The following is a 25,845-nucleotide window of genomic DNA, read 5'->3' on the forward strand; positions in this document are numbered from 1 at the left end:
GGCTGAAACGGCCAATGTCAGTGTCAGTGTGGTATTACACTGGGAAATCTGTCAGCACTGTTCTCTGAACCTCACAGTTCAAAACCTCACTCTTTATGTAGCCCTTCTCTAAGAGATATCAATTGATTTCAGAATTGAAAATTTGAAGTAATAAGGAATCCAGAGTATTAGCAGAAATTCTAGATTCCCATTATGGTTGTGCAATGACTGCTTCCAGGTTTCCCCCTCAAAGGCCTGCCCCGATTTTACAATTATACAATCGCTTTTTTGTTACTTTCCACACCATAGAAAACAGTTCCTCTACACCTGATCTATCGCCTTCCTCAATCATTTCACGTGGCCTGTTTAAGGTGACCCCTCAACCTCCAATTTTGCTATTCATCCTTCACAATTGGACCCTGTAAGCACCAGTATCATTGTAGCAGGTCCAACCACTTGGAGTCCAGACAACAATTGGATGAGATTAATATTGCAGCAAGATTGCAGCATGCAGGTAAACAGCCTGAAAATGTGACCATGAATGTTGAAGAGTGCAAATCTTGGGTGATGGAACACTTGCCACTTCAGGTACCTTGTGTCAACAGTGAGTAATTGCAGATTAATATTAACAGACTGCTTAAATTTAAGAAGTTTCTGTCCCAAATAATTAAGCCAGAAATCGTAGTCAAACGATCCCTACTGTGTCTGTGACATCTTCCCTTGCCACACCACTGTTCCCTGTTGGCTCTCCAGAGTGAGATCAATGCTTCTGTACCAATGTAGGCTGGAGTTTGCTGGGAACTAGAAAGAGTATGTCCAATTTATTGTAGCTAACATGCCTACATCTTCCAGACATCCCCATCAATTGCAGAGGGTTTTGATTCATGCCCACAGGGAAACTGGCACTGAGCTAAAGCACGGCCTCAGTCAGTGTGTGTGACAAGTTCTCTTTATGCGTGGGAGAAAGCGGTTCTTAGAAGTGGTCTTATTGCATGCAGGAATGCTTGTGTTAAAGATCAAAGTCACGGAATATTGAATCAGGCAACCAAGAAGCAAGAAAGCCTACAGTGCCCACATACAAATATACCATTTAGGAGCAGGAGTTCAGAACCTCAAGCCTGCTTTGCATTTAAATAAGATCATAGCAGACCTGTTTCTAATCTCAAATCCATTTACTCATGGTAACCTTTCACCTTGGAATCAGGATCAGATTTATTACCACTGACCTATGTCGTAAAATTTGTTGTTTTGCGGCAGCAGTACAGTGCAAGACATAAAGACATAAAAATTACTATAAGTTACAAAAATAAATAAATAGTGCAAAAGAGGAATAATGAGGTAGTGTTCGTGGGTTCATGGACCATTCAGAAATCTGATGGCGGAGGGGAAGAAGCTGTTCCTGAAACATTGAGTGTGGGTCTTCAGGCTCCTGTACCTCCTCCCCGATGGTAGTAATGTGAAGAGGGCATGTCCCGGGTGGTGAGGACCCTTACTGATGGATGCCACTTTTTTGAGGTGCCACCTCTTGAAGGTGTCCTCGACAGTGGGGAGAGTTGTGTCCGTGATGGAGCTGGCTGAGTCTACAACCCTTTGCAGTCTCTTGTGATCTTCCACATTGGAGGTTCCATACCAGGGGGTGATGCAACCAGTCAGGATGCTCTCCACTGTACATCTGTAGAAATTTGCAAGAGTCTTTGGTGACATACCAAATCTCCTCAAACTCTGAATGAGGTAGAGCCGCTGGCGTGCCTTCTTCGTGATTGCATCAATGTGTTGGGCCTAGGATAGATCCTCTGAGATGTTGACGCCCAGCAACTTGAAACTGCTCACCCTTTCCAACGCTGACCCCTCAATGAGGACTGGTGTGTGTTCTCCCGACTTCCTCTTCCTGAAGTCCACAATCAGTTCCTTGGCCTTGCTGATGTTGAGTGTTGTTGCGACACCACTCAACCAACTGATTATCTTACTCCTGTACACCTCATCGCCATCTGAGATTCTGCCAACAACAGTGGTGTCATCAGCAAATTTATAGATGGCATTTGAGCTGTGCCTAGCCACACAGTCATGAGTGTAGGGAGAGCAGAGCAGTGGGCTAAGCATGCATCCTTGAGGTGTTGATTGTCAGCAAGGAGATGTTACCACCGATCCACATTGACTGTGGTCTCCCGATAAGGAAGTCGAGGATCCAGTTGCAGAGGGAGGTACAGAGGCCCAGGTTTTGAAGCTTGTTGATTAGCACTGAGGGGATGATGGTGTTGAATGCAGAGCTGTAATCAATAAACAGCAGCCTGATGTACATTTTGCTGTTGTCTAGATGCTCCAAAGCCAAGTGGAGAGCCAGTGAGATTGTGTCTGCTGTAGACCTGTTGGTAGGCAAATTGCAGCAGGTCCAGGTCCTTACTCAGGCAGGAGTTAATTCTAGCCATGACCAACCTCTCAAAGCACTTCATCACAGTAGATGTGAGTGCTACCGGGCAATAGTCGTTGAGGCAGCTCACCCTGCTCTTCTTGGGCACTGGTGTGATTGATGCCCTTTTGACACTGGTGGGAACCTCCGACTGCAGCAGAGGTTGAAGGTATCCTTGAACACTCCAGCCAGTTGGTCGGCACAGATTTTCAGTACCCTGCCAGGTACACAGTGGGGGCCTGATGCTTGCAAGGGTTAACCCTCTTGAAGGATGTTCTGACATCGGCCTCTGAGACAGAGAACACAGGGTTGCCAGATGCTGTGGGGATTTGCACAGGTATAGTGTTATTCTCTCTTTCAAAGCTGCATAAGAGGAATTGAGCTCATCAGGGAGTGAAGCATCACTGCCATTTATGCTGTTAGGTTTCACCTTGTAGGAAGTAATGGCATACAAACCCTGCCACAGCTGTCGTGCATCCAATTGAGTCTGTAACTTCACACAGAATTGCCTTTTTGCTCTCACGATGGATTTCTTGTAGGGTTCTGGATCACTGGTCTTGAATACCTCTTTGCTTATCAAGGATCTCTCTACCTCTGTCTTAAAACTATTCAAAGACTCTGCTTCCACTGCCCTTTGAGGAAGAGACTTCTAAAGAATCTGAGAAAGAAGAAATTGTCTTGGCTCCATCTTAAATAGGTGACCCCTTGCTTTTAAACAGTGACCCCTAGTTCAAGACTCTCCCACAAAAGGAAACATTTGCTTCAGAGCCACCAAGTCCCCTCCTGCTTTTCTGAACTCCAGTAGTTATAAGCCCAGCCTGTCCAATCTTTCCTCATAGAACAATCCTCCCCACCACCATTCCAGGTATCAGTCTAGTAAACCTCTCAACTGCTTCCAATGCATTGATATCCTTCCTTAAATAGGGAGAGCAATACTGTATACATACTCCAGGTGAAGTCTCACCAAAGCTCTTTATAACTGAAGTACATCTTCCCCACTTTTGTATTCAATTCCCCCAGCAATAAACAGTAACATTCTGTTAGCTTTCCTAATTACTTGATGTACCTGCATACTAGCCTTTTGTGAATCATGAACTGAGACACCAAAATCCCTCTGCATTTCAGAGCTCTGCTATCTCTCCCCATTTAGATATTACTTTCTTTTTTCCTACCAAAATGGGCAATTACACATTTTCCCACATTATATTCCATTTACCAGATCTTTGCCCACTTATTTAACCTAGTTCTATGCCTTTGTAATCTCCTTATGTCCTCTTTACAACTTACCTCCCTACCTAACTTTGTGTCATCAGAAAACTTAACATCCACACCTTTGTTGCCTTCATCCATGTCATTTATATAAAATGTAAAAAGTTGAGGCCACAGCACCGATCCCTGTGGCATACCACTCATCACACCTTGCCAATTGGAAAAAGACCGATTTATGTCTATTCTCCATTTCCTACTGGTCAGACAATCTACTATCCATGCTAAAATGTTACTGCCTACACCATGAGCTTTTATTTTTGACATGGCACCTTATCAAATGCATTCGGGAAATCTAAGTACGGTATGTCCACAGGTTCCCCTTCATCCATGGGATGTTACTTCTTCAAGCAACTCCAATAAATTAGTCAAATATGACTGCTTTCACAAAACAAGGTTGACTTTGATTACCTTGAATTTTTTTTTAAGTGTCCTGCTATAGTGCCTTTAATAATAGAAGCTTCTACCATTTTCTCTGTGACAGATTTTAAGCTATCTGGTCTGTAGCTTTCTGTTTTCTGTCTCCCATGCTTTATAAATCAAGGAGTTACATTTGCTATTGTCCAATCTAATGGAATCTTCCTCAAATCTAGGGAACTTTGGAAAAGTAAAACCAAGACACCAACTCTCTCACAAGCCTTTTAAAGCTTTGGGACATTCTGCCAAGGTGTGGCGGGATGCGGGCAATGAAATCCGACCATTCAACTCAACAGCAGCCTGGCTGTCAGGGTGATGAGCCGAACAAAGACATATTCATGGGCTGTATTGGTGAGGGAGGTAGTGGAGTATGATGACATGAAAAGAGGCAATAAATTAACCAGGTCTGTTCTCACCTGCCTAGCCACAACCTGCAATGCAATTTGATCTGTGAATTCCTTTGGCTCTCCCTTTCTCTGCTTGGCCTGTTAAATAGTACTAGAAAGCCAAAGGGGCACTTTGTAAGAAGTAAGTCCCATTTTGTAAGAGGTTTTTTCTCAGCTCCATGACTATCTGCACCTTATTTTCCAATTTCCGCTGCCTCTCACAGGCTTCTGCTGGGTGACTGAGCCACAGCACCTCATCTTCCACCTAGGCTTGTTGCAGCCTTCAGGACTCAATATTGAATTCAACAATTTCAGGTGCCTCAATTTTGCTGTTTGTTTCAGAAATGCCGAATCTGCTACTGGTTATCCATCTCAGTTTTTCTCTCTCCACTGACGCTGCCTGATCTGTTCAGCATTTCCAGCAGCTCTTACCTGCATTTCACAGCTTTTACATGCCCCTTATTTTTGTTTTTTCTCTCTCTAACTACAGTCATTAATCTATCAACCAGAATACTGCATCAACAGCTTATCCCAATGGCAACCCTGGCTTCACCCTATTAGAGATATTCCCTTCATCCTATCCAACTCCACTCCCCCCACCTTCTCTGCAACTTAAAATAACCAATTTTCTCACTTTCCCAGTTCTGGCGAATGGTCTTTGACCTGAAACATTAACCCTGTTTCTCTCTCCACAGATGCTGCCTGACCTGCTGAGTTTTTCCAGCATTCTCCATTTTTATTTCAGGTTTCCATGATCTGCAGTGTTTCACTCTCTGGTAACATCCTCCTTCCAACATCACCACCAAGTTAGGGGACTCAGCCTTCCAGCCAGGCACCCCATGGGTCACTACGCAGAGAAGCAGCTTCAGAACACCTCCATGCCCCCAGTGTCTGAACTCCCTGACACAAGGACAGCCTCCCAAACAGACAAAAAAAAACTGAGTGGGCCAAAGTATGTAACTGTGCCATAGGCAAGACAAATTAATGCACCGTGGACACAAAGTACAGGGTTAAGAAATTTTTAACAATGCTTGGTGCAGATTTTTTTTGGCCCTCGGCATGACACTCAGGTTGACACATGTTAAGGTTGTCACATTTTCTAGGCTGATGCAACTCCGTAGCAACCCTTGCAGCTAGGCAGGCCTACTTAAGCTTCACTGAGGATGTCCAGAAGAAACATATCTAGGCAAATTAAGTGCAACAGAGGTTATTAAAAGAGCTTGCTTTGAGTCAGAAACAAAATGAACTAAAGATAGTCAAAGCCAAAGGAAATGAGTCACAGAGTCATACCGAACAGAAAAAGCCCCATGTGTCCATGCCCCAAGTACCCAACTATACGTGTCCCATTTACCAGCACTTCTATACCTTGGCGATTCAAGTGCACATCCAGATACTTCCTAAATACTCTGCCTTCAGAATTAGGTAGCCAGTCAGTTATGTGGTGAGTATGGTGGTGACACAGTAATTAAGTTACTGGACTAGTAATCCAGAGTTTCATGGCAGCTGCAGAAATTAAATCCAGTTAACAATCTGGGATTTAAAAAGATAGCTAGGCCTTATAATGGTGAGCACAGAACTACAAGATTGTTGTGAAAGCCCACCTGGTATACTGATATCCTTCACCTGGCCTTGGTCTGGCCTATGTAGTTGTCATAGAGTCATACAACACAGAAAAAGGCCCTTTGGCCCACCATGTTCATGCTAACCATTGTACCCGTCTATACTGATCCCATTTACCAACACTTGGTCTGTAGCCTTCTATGCCTTGGCCATTCAGGTGCTCAATCAGATACTTCTTAAATGTTGTGAGAGTCTCTGTTTCCACCACCCTCTCAGGCAGTGTGTTCCAGATTCCAACCCCCCTCCATAGGAGAAAGATTCTTCCTCAGATCCCCTCTAAACCTCTTACTTCTCACGTTAAAGTGATGCCCTCTGATAATGGCAAGCCATGAAGTTCAAAGGCAATCAAGGTTGGGCATTGAGTGCTAGCGATACCAGCAATGCCCAGGGCCAAAAAAATAGAAGTGGACAAATGGTTAGGTAGAGTTTCTGGTCCTCCTTGATCTTCCTGCATCTGTCATTGGGCAATTCTGACAGCTGATTTCTTTATCTCAGAGATGCCAAGTCACTGGTGGATCAGCTTTTATCTTTTGCTAACATGATTGGCCTTCCATTGGATGAGCAAGTAAATGACTTGGCACCAGTGACGGACTCCAGTTGGTAGCATGAAATCAAATGACATCCCCAATGCAAATAGCAATCAAGGAGAGAGAAATGACTGATCACAATTATGTCACGCACCAGGGGATGGGCAGGAGAATCTCTGACAGTAAGATCAATAAGATCTGAGCAGAACCAGCCACAAAAATGCACAAGTAAGATCAGGCAATGTTAATTCTGAATTATGCTGCACTTACTTTCAGAGATTGATGGATCTCAAGAGATACGGGTTTCGTGTAGGAGAGTGGTGCTGAGGTACAAGATCGGCCACAATTTTACTGAATGGTGGAGCAGGTACGAGGGGCTGATTGGCCTCCTCTTGCTCCTATTTCTTATGTCCTTATTTTTTCCATGACCTTTTATGGTGGAGTAGTACCTTGATTTATGAAAGGATTGTGTTTTTGGTAACAGTTTTGTTAAGCAAAATCGTGTAAATTAATAATGCTAGGCAAAATGCATTCAGGGTATTTCAATCCAATATATTACGACACCCAAATGGTGATGCACAGATTATAGCAGCAAAAAATAACTATAGGTCTCGCCAGCTGTGCTGGTTAGGGAAGGCCCTTCAAACTGCCAGTGCACCCTGGTGAAACCATTAAAAGGCTCAGCACTGACAATACCATGTACTGCCTTGTAAGCTCAGATGGTAATTGTGTGACATAGAGTTAATTTGAGGCATTCGTAATGGGGAGTGTATAAGGTATTTATTAAGGGTATGGCCACGATTTAACTAACAACAATGGTCGTACTTTGGGACTTTTTTGGATTCATCCACAGATTCTGGGTGTCACTGGCAGGGCTGGCCTTTATTGACTGTGGACTGTGTGGCTTGCTGGACCACTACAGAGGGCATTTAAGAACCATCCGCATTACTTTGTCAGGAATTACATAAAGTCAAACCAGGTAAGGATATTCTTCCCTGAAGAAAATTAGTGAACTGGATGGGCTTTTATGACAATCCAGTAGTTTCATGATTACCATTATTGAAACCAGCCTGTTCCAGATTTATTTAATTAATTGAATTTATATTGCACAGTAACTGTGGTGGGATTTGAACTCAGTTTCCAGATCACTGAACTCTGGATATCAGTCCAGTAACTTACCCATATATTGCCGTTCCCTATTGAAGAGAGTTACATAGCCTAGTGATTTTGGGTTTTGCAGTGGATTTGCACACTTCATGCAAACACTTCTAACCAGAACAAAGTTGATCACATGACCCATGCTGGCATTTGCTACTTGACAAAAATATCTACCAAGGGATGGGTTGCAAATACAATAGAGGCTTTTGTAATTCAACACAGGTGCATACCACTGGTCCCTGCCAACTCCTAAAACCAGTGAAAGCTTTCTGAACAACTTCAAACACATCCCCTTGGACAGTAATATACAGCAAGAGGAACAAAACAGTATCACAGGTCACATCAGAAGGTCCTACAGACTAAGGGTTGAGTCACATTGTGGTTAAGTTACTGGTTTAACATGTAGAAACCTGGACTATTAATCCAGAGATGAGAGTTCAAATCTCACTATGGCAACTGGGGAATTTACATTCAAGTAATCAGAAATTAAAAAGTGAGCAGCGGTATTGGCAACCAAAGGGAGTATTTTAAAAATATCCATATGGTTCACTAATATGCTTCATGGAAAGAAATCTGCCACCCTTATTGCGTTGTGGGTCTGGAGCCACTCACAACGCTCTCCGAAATAGCAAGCTACACAACCTAGGAAGAGACAATAAATGCTGGTCTTGAAAGTGACATCCATATCCTGTGAACAAAGAGGTATTTGAAATAAAACTACACATCCCTTCAGAAGGAATACAGCAAAAATTCCAGATCCCATTTCCTATACCATTCTGGGTCTGCCTGTTGGAAGAACCTGGGTGCCAGGTAAGATAGAATTGTCTCTGCTTGCTGTTCCCTGCAGCTTAATAGCCCAATGTAGGCCTGCTGGGGCTCCCACAAAGCTGAGATACCAGTGGGTTCCCAGTTCCCAGCACATTTGCAAGCCAGGAGGAAAACACTGCCTTTGGGCAAGAAGTATAAAATTAGAGAGAACCAGAAGGGAAGGAAAGGGAGAAAAAATACTTTTCATAACAATCTCCACTTGTATTGTGCCTTCAATTTGCACCAGGTAGGGAGATATGAGAGCATTAGAGAGCAACAAACAAGATGCTGGAGGAGCTCAGTGGGTCAGGCAGCATCTGTGGAGGGAAATGGAGAGTTGACGTTTCAGGTCGAGACCCTTCATCTGACTGAATGATAGAGGGGAGGTAGTCAGTGTAAAGAGGTGGGGGGAAGGGGTGGGGCAAGAGCTGGCAGGTGATGGGTGGATCCAGGTGAGGAGGGGTGATGGGCAGATGGAGGAGGGGGGAGTGGAGACAGCGACAGAGGCCGGGAGGTGATGGGTGGAGGTGACAGAGGGCTGCAGATGGTGGGATCTGACAGGAGAGGAAGGTGGGGCATGGAACCAAATAAGGGAGGTGGGGAGGGCAGGTGGGAACAGTGGGGGGAGGGGACCCAGTGGGAGGGGTGTGTGGGCGGTGGGCGGATGGAGTGGGTGGGGGAGGGGAAAGAAACAGGGTGGTGGGGGCTGGGGTGGGTGTAGGAGGAACTGGATAGACCAAGAAGAGAGAAAAGGTAAACTGCTTCCCCTCTGTCTCTTTGCACCTCCTTTATTTGGTTCCATGGTCCACCTTCCTCTCCTGTCAGATCCCACCATCTGCAGCCCTCTGTCACCTCCACCTCTCACCTCCCAGCCTCTGTCACTGTCTCCACCCTCCCCTCCTCCATCTGCCCGTCACCCCTCCTCACCTGGATCCACCCATCACCTCCCAGCTCATGCCCCACCCCTTCCCCCCACCTCTTTACACTGACTACCTCCCCTCTATTCTTTCAGTCCAGATGAAGGGTCTTGACCCGAAACATCAGCTGTCCACTTCCCTCCACAGATGCTGCCTGACCCAGAGTTCCTCCAGTATCTTGTTTGTTGCTCCACTTTCCAGCATCTGCAGTCTCTTGTGTCTCCAGTGTCATTAGAGAGATTGTTTTTAAACTGCATTTTAATGCAGGAGAGAGAGGCAGGAGGGAATTCCAAAGTTTGGAGCCTCAGAAGCTGAAGGAAAGGTAACCAGCGGTGGAGTGATTAAAATAAGGGAGATCAAGGGACTAGAGTTAGAGGGTGCATGCTCAATCCCTTTGGAAGCTAATCACCCAAACTTATAAATGGGAAGGAAGGGGATCAAAATACAGTATTGCATGGTAGAGTTAATTTGTTCTTTAGTCTGGTGGGCAAAATTTTAAAGGGGAATCAGGAGTGGCCTTCTTCTGGCTCAGTGGGAAACTGCACTGCCCACTTCATCACAGCCAACAGGCCCAGTAGGGCCTGGGTTTAGCAGAGCTAAATTAGCTGAGCCTGCATTGGAAGGGGGGGGGGGGGGGGGGGGGGGGGGCGGGGCGAGGGAAATTTAACCAACAATTTCTATCACTCTGACTCCAAACTAAGAGTGGGAAAATAATAAATCAAGTCAGGCCAAGGTTCCTGATCAGGATTGCTCACTAATGATTCCCACTGGTAGTGTGCGTGGGTAGTTGTTGGGTGACTTAAAGGCAGAAATAAAACCAGCTGAAACAAATAGGGAAAAGGTACAATGCTGTAGATAATCTGTCACAAGATAACTCTGATGAACTCTATCAGCACAAACAAATTAGCCCCTACATTCCTTAATCTGTCATTAACAATCGCTGGCTCTCATCCAGGCTCGACTTTGGCACGAAAGGCCTGACTAAACAATACCAGATGAAAGCGATGAGACAGTGAAGCAATGGCAAATATTTATAATCTGCCTTTGAATAACCAGCAAAATCAACATGAGTCCTAGGGAAAAACCAAATATATAGCCAATAGTAAGCTAACCCCCACCACCACACACACACAAATTCTACTCAGACACACACAGAATATACACTAACACATAAACACACACACGACAAAGACTACCCATAGACACACACACACAGACTACACACAGGCACACACTCTCTCTCTCTCACACACACACACACACACACACACACACACACACACACACACAGACTACAGACACATACAAAGACTACACACAGACACAAAGACTACACACAAAGCCACCTTTGTTCTCAGGGGATGGTGTATAGCAGGATAGGCTGATAGGGCCCTTAGTTTTGTGGGTGCCAAATCTAAGGCTCATTCTCTCGGACACTTCAGTCAATGTCAGCAATTGCTTGGAGCTCAGCCTCTGAGCATGCTCCTGCATTAGCACTGCCTGTGTCCTGTAATTCAATGACTAGGGATGGAGTGATCTTGGTTCTGGAGTGCAGATGGTACATTTTCCTGATCTTCTCCTGGATGAGCTCCACACCAGCGGGAGTTGGAGATGAGGAGCAGCACTGTAACAAGGAACATTAGGAAGAGGGTTGGAGTGATGACACAGACCCAAGTCTGCACTGGGACAGCCTCCAGGGTGGACCCACTGATGAGAATCAAAGCTTGCATGTCACCGTGAAGCAGACAGAGGACCAACGGCAAGAGATTTCCAGGACAGAGGAAATAATTCAGGGTTGTGCTTGAAATTCCATTAAAAAAATGTAACATCCTCACTGTCTCATGGGAATTGCTGGTCCAGTACTGTTCAAGATAGGGAAAAAATATCAGGGATGGCACTGAGCACTTCAAATCCATTCAACGGGAGCATGCGGAGGCCTAGCAAAAACGGTGGAAGGAAAACTACCCAACCGGCTGTTCTCTCAGCCAGCTCCTGCCCTATCTGTGGGAGAGTCTGTGGCTCCCACACAGGTCTTTTCAATCATCCAAGATCCCACAAAACTGGAGTGGAAGCAAGTCATTCTCAATCCCTGACAAGGCCACAGATACAGACAGCCAGACAGGGAGACAAGACGGGGCACAGGCGCACACACAGACAACCAGATAGCAGCGTGGACAAAACAAAGGGACACAGATAATCAAATGAGGGCACAGACAGTCTGGCAGGATACAGACACCAACTCAGTTGGGAGGGCAATAAATGTGGACATTCGGGCTGTGGCAAAGAGATAGACTGAGTCAAAGATGCAGACAAAGGCAACTGGGTGGGATACAGACAGGCAGCCAGAGGGCCCACAGACAGTCTGAGGGGCGATAAATGCAGATTGTTAGCATATTTTTTATCAAATTCTCCCAGTGTAAGGCACAGGCCATTCAATTTAGTCCTTGCCCTGAAATGTAACTGAACAACTTTAGCCTTTACCTACAGAAAGGATGCCATTATTCAGAGATCTTGAGACTTGCTTATCTCTGTTACTAATCTCGCCCCTACACAAAGAAATCTCAGTCTGAGAATTGAAAAGCCCAACTCAAATCAATATCTCGTGACAACTCCTTCCTCTTTACACACCACACACTTTCCAGCTCATAGAACAACAGGTAATCGCTGCCAGATTAACACTTTCAGTGCCGGAACCTTTTTTGGAGTGGATGAAATTGCTAACATACTTTGAGGGAGGGAGAGATGAAAGGAAGAAACAAGAGAGCCTGATTCCCAGAGCTTGGGGTCATCACCTCTGCATGAGAGTGCTGTGAGCGACAGCTCCACTGCTTATGCCTTCCACAGTTAAATAGCTGACTTTCTTGGTTACATTCCAATGGTTGCCAGGGAACACAGTAAGAGGGTGCGCTCAGTTTAGGCCCAAGGCAGAAACCTGGAGGCTGTTTGAATTCAGGGAAATGTGATGGAATTCATTTTTGGGTGGAATTCTACACTTTTTTTAAAAAAGATTCTGATATTTTCAGGGTGGAAGGGGAAGAGGCAGGGTTTTCTTAATTGTCCCCTTTTGTTCCATATTAACTGCTGTGTCAGGTTAATTCTAAGCTGTGACCAGGACACTTCCTCAGTCAGGCTTCAGTGGAGCTTGGACCACTGGAAAAGCTCCATGTACTCGCTCTACAAGATGAACTAATCCTAGGGGAATCAGTGACCTCTGTTGTTCCTGAAGGTGGAACTTTAGCCCTTACAAATTAGCATGGGGTTTACATCTTCAGTGATCAGTAACCAGCCATCCACCATGTCAATCAGCATTAGCCACAACAGTGAGGTTGCACTGTTGCCTCTGTCAAGAGGGTCCAGAGTTCAGAACCTTGTGTGCAAAATGTAGGTTGATAATCCACTGCAATACTGAGGCCGTACTGCACTGTCAGAGGTGCTGTCTTTCCAATGCATTAAACCAAGGCCCTGTCTGCTTGGTCTGCTGGGTTTAAAGGATTGCACAGCACTATTTGAAATTCTCCCCAGTGTCCTGGGAAATAATGACCCCACAAGAAGGACTGCATAATTGCAGTCAGAAGAATTGTTTTTGTCAGAATGTAGCCAGACTAACAAGGAGGGGCAAGGGGAAGGTGTGCGCATGCACATGTGTGTGTCTGTGTCTGTGTGTGTCTAATTCTGGATTTAGATTTTGGGAATGAAGCTGGGGTTAGATGGAAGGAGAATCAGTGTGAGATCATTTTTGAGGTAGTGATAATAATTCGGTTAGACTTAGCATAGTTATGGAAAAGGATAAAGGTAACATGGGAATATAAAATGGGGCAAGGACAATTTGACTAGAATGAGAAGTGATATAGGAAAAGTGGACTGGAAACAGTTACTGTGGATACATTGGTCTCAGAGCAAAGGGAGGTGTTCAAGAGAGAGATGGAAGGGGTCCAGTGTAAACATGTTCCCAAGATCAAATGAGCGTCACTGCCACATCTAGAGCCCTGGGTGACAAGGTGCAGAGAGGGGAACACAAGGCAAAGAATGAAACCCACGCAAGGTTCCATAGTAGGTTCCTCAAAAACAGTCAGTCTGTGGGATCCAGAAGAGAGTGACAAATTAGATACAAGATTGGCTCAGTGGCAGGAAGCAAAAGATAGTGGCTGATGGAGGGCATTAGCAGTGGGGTTCTAAAGAGCTCAGTACTCTGCCCCTTGATTATTGTAATATACATGAATGACTGAGTCCTAAATGTAAAGAATATGATAAAGAAGTTTGGAGATGATCTAAAAATTGCCTGTGTGGTTGGCAGTAAGGAGGAAAGCCTTAGTTTGCCAGAAAAGAGAGAGAGTCTGGTCACTGGACAGGAAAGTAGCAAATACAATTTAATCCAGAGAAGTGTGCAGTAGTGCATTTGGGGAGGCACAAAAGACAAGGGAATGTACCAAATATGGAAGGATATTGATAGGTGTGGAGGAACAGAGGGACCTTGGAATGTACATCCACAGGTCCTTAAAGGTAGCACGACAGGTCAATAAAGCGGTGCAAAGGGCAGAGGGGGTGCTTTCCTTTATTAGCTGAGGTGCACACTATAAGAGCAGAGAGGTTACGTTAGAACTGCATGCAAGAGTAGTTAGACCACAGCTTGAGCACTCTGTACAGTTCTGGTCCGCACATTATAGGAAAGGTATGACCATACTGGAGAAGATGCAGACGAGATTTACAAGGATGTTGCTGGACCTGGAATATTGTAGCAAAAGAATGGATAGGGTGGGGTTGCTTTCTTTGTAACAAAAGAAACTGAAGGGAGACTTAATTGAGGTGTATTAAAATTATGAGAGGCCTAAATAGAGTTTCTGACCCCTTTGTTAAGGGAAATAGAGGAAGGACCTATTTCCCTTAACAGAGGGGTCAGAAACAAGAGGGCACAGATTTGGTAATTGTTGAAACAACTGAACTTTTGAACAATTGAACAATGAAAACTCCAACGCACAGGAATGCAATAGGAATACAGAGAGCGGTGGGACTCAGCCTGTTCCATCATGGGTACAGCTCTCCCCACCATTAAAGACATCTACAAGAGCCGATGTCTCAGGAAGGTGACATCCACCATCAGGGACCCCCACCATCCAGGCCATGCCCTCTTCCTGATGCTGCCATCAGGCAGGAGGTACAGGAGCTTGAAGACCCTACACCCCAAGGTTCAACAACAGCTTCTTCCCTACTGCCGTCAGGTTCTTGAACCCACCTGAAAACCCCAACACTGCCTTGGACTATTTTTGTTTCCCTCTCTCAACTTGCACTAATGTTGTTATGTTTAATTTATTGTTTATTTTTGTGCACATGTAAGTTATGTATAATTTATGCTAATGTATGTAAATATATGTTGGTCACGTATATAATGTATTGTGTTGCTGCTGCAAAAAACTAATTTTCATGGCATTTATACCCTGGGGATATGTGCCCATGACAACAAACTTGAATTTGAAGGGAGATGATTTTTTTCCACCCAGAGGGTGGGTGGGGGACTGGATCTCACTGCCTGACAGGGTGGGAGAGGTGGAGACCCTCACCATACCTAAACAGTACTTGATGTGTACTCGAAGAGTTGTAACCCTTAGGCCCAGGGACACAGTGCTGGAGGTGGGATTGGGTTGGGCAGCTCTTTTTTGACTGGCACAAGCACAATGGGCTGAATGGCCTTCTTCTGCATGGTAAATTTTCTATGACTCTATGAAAAAGCATTCAAAGACCAGTTCAGTCAAAAGCTCATGGTACATTCAGATGTCACAAGTCCACAACCCTTACCTTCAAAGAACCTTTTAAGTCGGAGACAACTGACACTGAGACGCAGCACAGACAGTTTATCCAACCTCCCAGCAACATCCTCAGTGGTCGGAAGCAGACTCAGCAGGTTGTCAAACTCCACGTTGAGGCGGTCACGGTGCCTTTTAGAAGGGTTGGACTTGGTGGCGTTCCCAGTTCCCTGCTCGGTGCTGGGTTGGCAAGAAGGCAACGGAAAAAGAAAATTCAGGATAGACTCACCAACACCACAAACAAAATCATCAGTTCTGAGGCAACTAATTGGAATCGGTATCGTGCTCAACAAACCCAGTGAGGCCCAAGAAAATCTAGTCAATTGCGAATCCCACATCATTTAGCCAACTCTTTTGATAGTACTATTGCGAATGTACATTTTTATAATTGTAAGTGGACAGATTTGACACCAACTCATTGAATCACTGTTATCTAGTAATTTGGAGAAACCCAGAACCAACCCTTTATATGTTCAAATGTCTTGCTCTCTCCGGAGCTTGTCAACTCCTTCATGAAATATTAGTGGGTACCCATACCAGCACAACACAATAACACAAGAATTAGGAGCAGAAGTAGGCCATTCGACCCCTTTAGCTTACTCTGCCATTCAATAAGATCATGGCTGAGCACTGGCCTCAGCTCTACTTTCTTACCTGTTCCCTATTACTCTCGATTCCAAAAATGTATTCAATGACTCCGCCTCGACAACTCCAAAGATTCCAACTCCAAAAATTCCAAAGATTCACAACCCAATAAGAGCAACTCACTAGTTCTAGCCCCTGGCCACCTTTTCCATAGCCTGACAATTTTTTTCCCCACCATTGATTAATCTAATTCCCTCTCGAAGGTTACAGTGGAACCTTCTGCCACCACATCTGTAGGCAGTGTGTTCCAGATTTCAACCATACGCTATGTAAACAAAAGGGTTTTCCTCATGTCACTATTAATTCCACTGTAACCTTCAAGAGGGAATTAGATTAATCAATGGTGGGGAAAAAAATTGTCAGGCTATGGAAAAGGGGCCCAGGGGCTAGAACTAGTGAGTTGCTCTTATTGGGTTGTGAATCCCTTTACCAATACCAATGACCTCAGTCCTTGATCCCTTATATAAATAATATTACAATTATACTGTTATTAAAAATACTACTAATAAATGTAAATTGTAATTGTAAATATTGAATTTCTTGAAACAATTAAAACGAACTCTAGAAAACACACAAAAAAGTCAAATATGCTTAAATTAATTCAATTATTTCAAAAAAGGCAAATTACCGCAAACTTGCCTCTCTCCCTTGGAGTTCTTCTCCACTGAAATGAATTGAATGACTGAGCCAGTGCCAAGTGTAACCCGGGACAGGTTCAGCCCCCAGATTTCCCAGCACAATTGCCAGGAAACTATAGAAAGTTGGTTTGCTGCCGCTAGATCCCACTGAGGAGTCCAATGTCGGAGCATTGTTGGAATGAAGTGGCAAAGGCCACCCAGAAAGTTTGGGACTTTCACATACACACAAGTGTCCCTCAGAATGGTTTTGGATTATCAACCTGATCCTCTCTGCAAAAATAAGTTGTGACCACTGCTCTGCACATAATGAATTAGCATAAAAAGCTGAGTGTTTCCCTATCTTGTATGACAAAATTAATTGCAATAGAACACCACTAAGAAGACTCTGTCTATCTAGCTGGAATCCTCTCACTAATTAAGGAGGAAAGTATTTGTTTTCCAATTAAAAATGCAAGGTAATTTCCCTACACCAAACCTTTTTAGGTCATTTGATGCAGTCTTGGACTGTACCAGGAGCCAGCTGGTTCCAATTCCAACCAACGACCATTTCCTTCCAGCAACAAACAACCTGTTGGAGGAACTCAGCGAGTCGAGCAGCATCTGTAGGGGGTGAAAGGAACTGTCGACGTTTCAGGTCGAAACCCTGCATAAGGACTATTCCTGTCCTCCGACAGTTGCAGCTCAACCTGCTGAGTTCCTCCAGTAGATTGTTGCTCCAGATTACAGCATCTGCAGTCTCGTGTTACCATCTTCTTCCACCCTTGGCAACCTCCCCACAGCAACGACACTTCAGAAACAACACAATGTTCAGACATTGAGGTGGGTATGTAATGGTTCTCTGCAGCTAAACCAGCCATGAAAAGAAAAGCAAGTCAGCCTGAAATACAAGTGAATGACAAGACTTATAGCATCAACATATTCACTAAGTACTCTTTCCCCACTCTTCCTCACTGTGTAGAATCCTTCCATTAGCTCCAGTTACCATCCTTCACAGCGAGCTTGGAGAGTGAGTGCTACAATAAATTGCAGACAAATTATAATCAGGAATTCAGACCACTCAGCCCATCCAGTCTGTGTTGGTGTTTATGCTTCACGCCAGCAGCAATCCTACCCTGTCCCAGATCTATTTCTTCTCTTTCCCATCAACTGTTTATCTGACCAACTCTTAAAAGCAGGCATGGTCTAACCACTTCAAAAAATTCTCAGAGGGCATATGGCATGGCTCCCCAACAGGAGAAATTTCTTTACCCAGACCGAGTATGGATAAATGTGTATCTCACTACTATAGGGAGTATCTGAGGTGAATCCCATAGATTTAATGCAAGGGAACCTGGATAATACAGCAGGGAGAAAGGAACAGATGGATATAGGAATGGGGTGTGATGAAGACGAAAAGGATTTTGTGGAGCAGAAATACTGGCGTGGTGATGGCACAGCACTGGTTGCTGTATTGTAAATTCTTTACCACGCTCTGCAACTTTGAGTCTTCAGTTGGCATCAAGAAATTCTCTGACTCGACTTCGTGGTGACCTCAAGCCACCTCCTTAAACATTCCATCAGACTCACTTTGACAATCACAAGGGTTTGACAATACTGGACTTGTTCAGGGACCCAGTACCACACATATTATCTTGTTCCAAAGCAAACTTGAATATGTTTATACATGCTTCCCTTTTTCCCTATAAACTCCCATAAGGAACTGAGCAACATTCCAGAAATCCTATAGCCGTATGAAGGCAGTTTAATTAATATTTGTGCTTTTACCACTTCACATTCTGTAAATAGGCGGTACCAGTATCCCTTATTTACAAATGCTCTATTTACTAATTAATGCTGTAATGCTATTGACTCTTTTGGGTATGTATCTTTGATTTGCAAATTTATTTTTTGCTATAACCAATAATATGCCACTCCCAGTGCATAGAAATACACTGTACCAAAATACCCATAATGGATTTTGCCCAATCTTTTTGACTCAAGAGGTTTTGCTTAACATTTCCCAGGAACACATCCTGTAAATTATGGAAATCCTGTACTCTTAATTCAGCAAAGTAAGGGTGGCATAGTGATGCAGCAGGTAGTGCTACTGCCTCATACTGCCAGTGACCTGGGTTTGGTCCTGACCTTGGGCGCTGTCTGTGTATGTGGAGTTTGCACATTCTCCCTGTGTCTGTGTGGGTTTCCCCCGGGTGCTCCAGTTTCCTCCCACATCCCAAGGGCATGCAGGTATGCTAATCAGCTATTGTAGATGTGTAGTGTAGATAGTGCAGACGGGTGGCAGGAGAATCGGTTGGGGGGGGGGGGGGGGGGAAGAGAAAGAGTTGACGGGCACATGAGATAGAATAGTTTATAGGGAAATAAGTGGGGGGAAATAGGACTGGTGGGATTGCTCGGAGGACTGCCATAGACTCAATGGGCCGAATGGCCTCCTTCTCTGTCGTGAGGGATGTTTGAGTACAATTTGGAATGCTTTTGTCCACCCCCACACCCTCATTACACTCCTCACTCCCAACCAGGACTTTGGTACCCAAGACCTGTTCGAGTTAGGGTTAGGGTTAGGGTTAGGGTTAGATACACTAATTGGTCTCCTTATTTAAGGAAGGGTGTTAGTGCACTGGAAGCAGTTCACAAAAGGCTCACTAGACTAATACAGGTCCTGGCCAGATTATGAACACTTGTACATACAGACGAGCATTTGGGAGACCGGGGATAGATTTGCCGAGTGCCACAGGGCTGCAGACACTTTCTGCTGTGTGGGGAACTCGATTTGCAGTCACCTGTTACAAACGGAACCCTGCCGTAATCTTGGAAGGACCTGTACTTGGAATGGGCAGGTTGAACAGGCTAGGCTTACGTTTGCTAGCATTTAATGAGAGTGGTTTTGATTGAAATATATTAGTTCCCGAGGAGGCTTGACTGGGTGGATGTGGAGTGGATGGTTCCTCTTGAGGGAGAATCTAGAACTAAGGGGTCATATTGCAAAAATAAGGGGTTGCCCATTGAGGCAGTTGAGGTGAGTCTTCTCTCAGGGGGTAGCGAGTCTTTGGAACCCTCTTCCTCAAAGGGCAGTGGAAGCAGAGTCTTTGAAAATTGTCAAGGAAGAAGCAGATAGATCATTGATAAGCAACGGGGTAAAAGGTTACTACAGGAAGGTGGGAATCTAGATTTGAGGTTCCAGTCAGATCAGCCATGATCTTATCAAACGACAGAACAAGCCGAAGGGGCCAAATGCCCTACCCCTTTAGGCAGCACAATGACACAGCTGGTAGAGCCGCTGCTTCCAGTGACCCAGGTTTTATCCCAACCTCGAGTGCTGTCTATGTGGAGTTTGCACATCTTCCCTCTGACCACATCGGTTTCCTCCGAGTGCTCCTGTTTCCTCCCACATACCAATGACGTGCAGGTTGGTAGGTTAATTGGCTAGTGAAGGAGTGCAGCACTGTCAGAAGATACCAGCTGCTCTTTCAAGTGGGTTTTCTACTTCAAGGCATTATTCAGCCACGTTCTTCCTGGTACGCTGGCCAACATCACCAGCTGTGGGAGCTTGCTGTGCACAAACTGCTCAATGCTTGGGGACATCCTGTGATTGCAAAAGGTGCTATGGGAATACAAGGCGTTATTTTCTCTCGTCTCAAGGCACCTACAGAGTTACTTTGAAGTCACAGTTCTTAAACTGCCAAATGCAACAGGCATTTTTGCACACAGCAAGATCCCACAAACATCCAAGAAACGAATGAGCTGATGATCTCCCTTTGCAGGTGTTGGTGGAGAAAGACAGACTGAGTGGGCTCCTACAGTTCAGAGGTCCAAGGAATGATTGAATTGGATTCAGTGTTTTAAGTACAGTGTGGGTACGGGGCAGGGGCATGTGTGATTGGGGCTGCATGCTGGACTAACACACCAAGTAACAAGACAACCCTGTGACTATCCATGTGCTTAATCATGCCAATTAAACTATGAAACCAAATTAAATGAGCAACAATGAACAGAACTAATGATGGAAGAGATTCAGAAATGATCTTTTTATATTTCAAAAATAAAAACTTTTCATAAAAATATATACAAGAAACACAAGACAATGCAAGGCTTTCTTTACACTTGTAGTGGTGTCCGGTCTCTACATTCATAGTGTCATTAAATTTGTACAAACCACCAACGCCAGTTATGTGGCTCCTTTGAACAATACACCCTTCAAGTGTTCACGAGTGTTATGCAGGAACCGGCCCTTCAGTGTCCAGTGGCAACAGGATCTTAGACGGTGGTCCTTCCCCACCGAGCCCTTGCGTTGGCTGCACCGAGCTTCAGTGCGTCCCTCAGCACGTACTCCTGCAGCCTGGAATGTGCCAGTCGGCAGCGTTCCTTGATGGACCTTCTGTGCTGACCACTGCCTGATGGACGTGGTTAGAGATGTTCTTCTGCAGAAACTTTACAACGAAAGACAGGTAGTGCGGCAAATTCCAAGTGAATGGAACACTCCGCGGCAATGAGGCTAGGCACATCCTTCGGAGCACCGGGGACAGGTAGAACCTCAACATGACACTTGGGTGTTTATGTACTCGGGCTCGACGCATATCTTGATGCAGCCACACACAAAAGGGGCCATCAGGATGGAACTCAGAAATAATGTGTTAATACAACCTCACATTCAGAACATTAGATAAGCATCCAGCAATTGCAAGCAGCCACCACAAAGGTCTCCTGCGCCATCTTTCAGGAGGTGAATACATTTAAATATTTGATGTGGTTTGAATTGTCTCACTTTCCAGGAGCTAGAATCTCCTCCCTCACTGTCAACAGGAAGGCACGCGGTGAGCAGAGAGAGGAAATGCTTCGACATTTTCAGGTCGCATTCACGTAATAGAAATATTTGCATTCTGGGCATTTACCTAAAACAGAGCTGACTGTCCCATTTGTCCGCCAATCAGTGGTTCAAGAGAGCTGTTCAAAACTATGAAGAAGGTTAAGTGGAGTAGATGGTGAGAAGCTGCCTCCTCTATTGTGGTAGCAGAATTAGTAACCAGAGAACAGACAAGAACCAGAGGGGATATGAGGGAAACTTCTGCTTTAAATATAGTAGGTTGCTATAATGCATTATTGGTGGAAGCAGGTTCAATAGTGACTTTCAAAAGGGTGCAGATATGCACTTGGGTAGGGAAATTTGCAGGACTCCAGGGAAAATAGCCAGTCTGTGCCCAAATGTGGCCACATGGGATGCTGTGAGGATAGCGGTAAGGAAAATGGAAATAGTTACATAGTGTGGTAATAGGAAGCACTGGTATCTGGCTAGGATAATTATCCTGGCTGAGAATGCTTAATGTTCTTGGAGCCCCAAGCTGGAAGCACTTTCCAATCCCACGCTGGGCATCAAGGAGTATAGGGATAGTGGAGGAAAATGGAACAGAGCAGGAAAACCTTGGTGAATGGTGGAGTAGGCTCAAAGGGCCGATTGACTACGTCTTGCACCCAATTCTTATGTTCTCACGTTCTCCCACTGAGTTAAACATTCACGTCTGCCCTCCACCCCCACTCTAAAAGGAGGCAACTTCTCCAGCGCTCACCAAAATTAGATGCGCCGTGGTTCAAAGTACAAGCTGGGTTCAGGCCTGTCGAGTCAGACACGACTAAACGTGTATACTTTAAAAATCAATCTGATCTTTATTTATGACAGACTTCAAGTACCAGCAAAGCAGCAACATGTTTCCAGCAGTAAAAGGACACGCTGCTACATTCCTTTTGTGGGATGGTGCTTCTGATGGTGTACTGTGATGCTGGGAATAATGCCAACCAAGGTTCTTCTCTTCTGCAGGCCTCTGCCTAAGTGTAGACCTTTATAATTTCTCACATCACTGACAGCTGGTGTTCACCTTTCCCATGAACTGACCTGCACTTGAATGAACACGTGGCTACACTTCACTGTGGATGCCTTTGCGAATAGCCACTGACATGCATCAACACCTTATTTCTTCCTTTTTATGAAAGCTATTCAGCTCTAGGATCCTTCCCACCTGCGCATCCCTTGTCCTCCAATCGGTAGGATTTTGGGTTTATTCCCATACAAATACCATCTCAAATGTCTCAGCTGCTTCTGCAAAATACTATGGTCAAAGTTACATTAAACACAGAGTTACAATAGAGATCAAAGCTTAGCAATATTACACGACTCCTTGGAAAAATCAATCAGGCCTGGTGCATTATTTTTGATGAACCATTCGGCCTCTACAGCCAGCTCCGCCGCACAGTCAACCTGATCTTCGCTCGCAAGTCTACCTTCCTGCACTATCGCCACACCCATTAATTAACTTAGTATCCATGAATCCATCAATCTCACTTTCCAATATTCATTTTACTGAGCTTCCACAGCACTGCATGGCTTCAAAGTAAGAGGTTGGCTATATCAGATTGAGAATAACCAACTTCTTATTTTGAAACACTGGCAATTGGTTTCAGTCTCCACAGCCTGGGACAAACATGCTCCCAGCATCTACCTCTGTTAAGGTCCTCCAACATTTTATACCTTTCATGGACATCTCCTTTTATTCCACAATCTCTCCTCAAACCAATTCCCTAAACCCAAGTATCAGTTTAATAAACCACTCCCTCTGTGCCAAGTATTTCTCTGCTTTGGTAAAGAGACCTGTTATAATAATTTCTCCCAGTTCTCTCACTATTTAAAAAATATTTGTGCTTTTATATATCTTTATTCCGAAGTGCATGACTCCACATTTGCCCCAGTCTTGTCTCCTCACGTAACCTTATCTTTGCAGCATCCTTGACTCCTCCTCCAGTTCACTTTCCCACTAGCTGTTTAATGTCGGAAACTCAGATACATTACAATCTGTCCTTTTATCCATGTAATTGATGTTGGCTGTAAATAGCTGAGGCCCCAGCACTGATTCCTGAGGCATTCCACTAGTTACAGCCCACCAACCTGAAAGTGACCCACTTATTCCTATTCTCTATTTCCTGTATGTTAAGCAATCTATGCTAATTTATTAACCCCAGTCCTATGAACCATAATTTTGTTTAATCTTCTTATGAAGGATCTTACCAAATACTTCAGACTGAGTGTTTTTTTAAACCTCCATCCTAATCTAACATTGACCAAAGGCATCATCCAACAAAATGAGTTGCAATTCTATTGAAGGAACCAACTCCTACCAAATATAATAAACAATGTGTTCTGGATACATCCCAAGAACTACAGAGAGATGCAAAGCTTGTATCGGTGTTGGCATGAGAAGTTGAATGGCCTCCTCCTATGTTTTAAGGTTCTATATTACATCCAAGAGCATTGGAATGTCTCAGGAAGCATTGAATGAATTTCTGCAGTCCAGTGGTTGTTATCCAGACTAACGTGAATCCCATAAAAGGCAAAAAGGTGATTAAGCAAAGAATTTGTTCTCGGTGGCCAAGAGGGGTGTGGGTGAAATGTTAGCCTTCACTTGGAGAGCCTATGTCCCCTGCAGCCAATGCCAAGCCTGTACTGAAGCAGGTTGACAGGGCCATGTCTCAGTGCCTGAAGGAGCACTCCCTCAGTCTTGTAATGGCGTGTCAGTCCATGCTCACATATCGTTGTGTGACCCACACCACCCTCACCCCAACTACACCCAAAACCTTAGCCACAGAATGCGACGAACTGAGCCAAGTTGACATTCCGAACCAAAACAAAGAGAACTGTGAGACAATTTCACAACAGTTTGAATGGTTTCCTTCCCAGTCAAATCTGAGTTCTCCCACTCTCTTGCCAGTCGATACTATGCATTGCGTGATTAAGTATAAGGTACTTCTTCCAGTTTTAAATAAGCCTGTACTTGTCCCAACACATCTTCCACTGCCTGCCAGACTTCAAACCTCCTGTTTTCAATACACGTCTCTCTCTTTTCCAAGACACTTCCTCTGTTGCCCCCATCTTTGGTTCTCCCCCGACCACAATTGGCCCCTTAAGGGTGATTCACTCCAACTAACCAGCCTTTGGGAGGTGCTCAAACACACCAGCACTGAGTAATCCCCCACCTTTTCATCAGCCTCTATTCACTTTTGATGAGAGTTGAACTGAAACTCTGTCTGCTCTACCTAGTATATTCCAGTCAATATTTATCCCATCATGACATCATTAAAACATGACTGATCTTTCCTCTCAGTGCCACTTTCCTGCGCTAGCCCCATATCTTTTGATTTTCTTAATATCTAAAAAAATCTATTGATCTGTCTTTCTATCCACCTATCTACCGATTTCTGGCAGGGAAACATCATCCCTGCATAAAGCCCCTCATTAATTTTGGACACTTTGATGAGATCATATCTCATTCTTCTAAGCTCTACAGAGTTTGGATCCAGTCTGCTTAAACTCTCCTCAGAGGTCAACCCATTCTTGCAGGAATCCACCTGGTGAACCTTCACTACACTCCCTCTATCACAAGTATATCCTTTGGTAAGGAGACCAGATATGTGCACAATACACCAGGGGTTTATATAATGCAGTAAAGACATCTTTACAATTGTATTCAAATCCTCTTGCAATAAAGACCAATGTACTCTTTGTCTTCCTGAACTGCTTGTTAACTTCCCGTGATCATGTACAAGGACACCCGAGTCCCTCTGAACACCAACACTTTTCAATGAAATTACAATGGAATGAACTTTGGAGCACAGTACAACGTATTGATGCTACTATATGGCAAATTTAGTGCTTCTGACTGGGGATAATATTTTAAGCAGTTAACTCTGCATTCTACTCCTCACTAGCAATGGGCTCTTCCTGTGCCCAAAGTGGATGCTGCATTTATAGATTCACAGAATCATACAGTGCAGAAATAGGCCCTTCGGCCCAACTCATTCATGCCAACCAAGATGCCCATCTACCTAATCACATTTGCACAAGTTTGACCCACATCCCTCTAAACCTTTCGAATCCACAAACCTGTCCAAATGCTTTTTAAATGCTGTAATTGTACCCACCTCTACCACTTCCTCAGAGAGCTTGTTCCATATACCCACCACCCTGTGTGTGAAAAACTTGCCCTAAGTTCCCCATTAAATCTTTCCCCTCTTACCTTAAACCTGTGCCCTCTAGTTTTAGACTCCCCTACCCTGAGAAAAAGACTGTGACCATCCACCTTACTTACACCCCTCATGATCTTATATACCTCGATCGCCCAATATAGCTTACAGTACGTTTAGCACTCGCACTGCTAAAATGTGATTAGTTGCTTTATAAACTCAAGTGGTGCTCTGATTTTCACCCACTCTGTCCTTTGAATAGCTCTTGGCATAAAGTAAT

General features: G+C 44.5%; 1 protein-coding gene across 2 annotated transcripts in view; it reads right to left on the reverse strand.

The window, feature by feature from the left end:
* LOC127567030 (aryl hydrocarbon receptor-like) overlaps nucleotides 1–25,845 on the reverse strand; it is an 89,833-nt gene that overhangs the window by 42,269 nt on the left and 21,719 nt on the right. For both annotated transcript variants that reach the window (XM_052009658.1, XM_052009659.1), the window contains exon 2: nucleotides 15,275–15,462. In XM_052009658.1, coding sequence (XP_051865618.1) covers nucleotides 15,275–15,462 — 188 coding nt within the window. The remainder of the gene's footprint in view (nucleotides 1–15,274; nucleotides 15,463–25,845) is intronic.

This window comes from Pristis pectinata, chromosome X, assembly GCF_009764475.1.
Source record: "Pristis pectinata isolate sPriPec2 chromosome X, sPriPec2.1.pri, whole genome shotgun sequence".
Classification (NCBI taxonomy): domain Eukaryota; kingdom Metazoa; phylum Chordata; class Chondrichthyes; order Rhinopristiformes; family Pristidae; genus Pristis; species Pristis pectinata.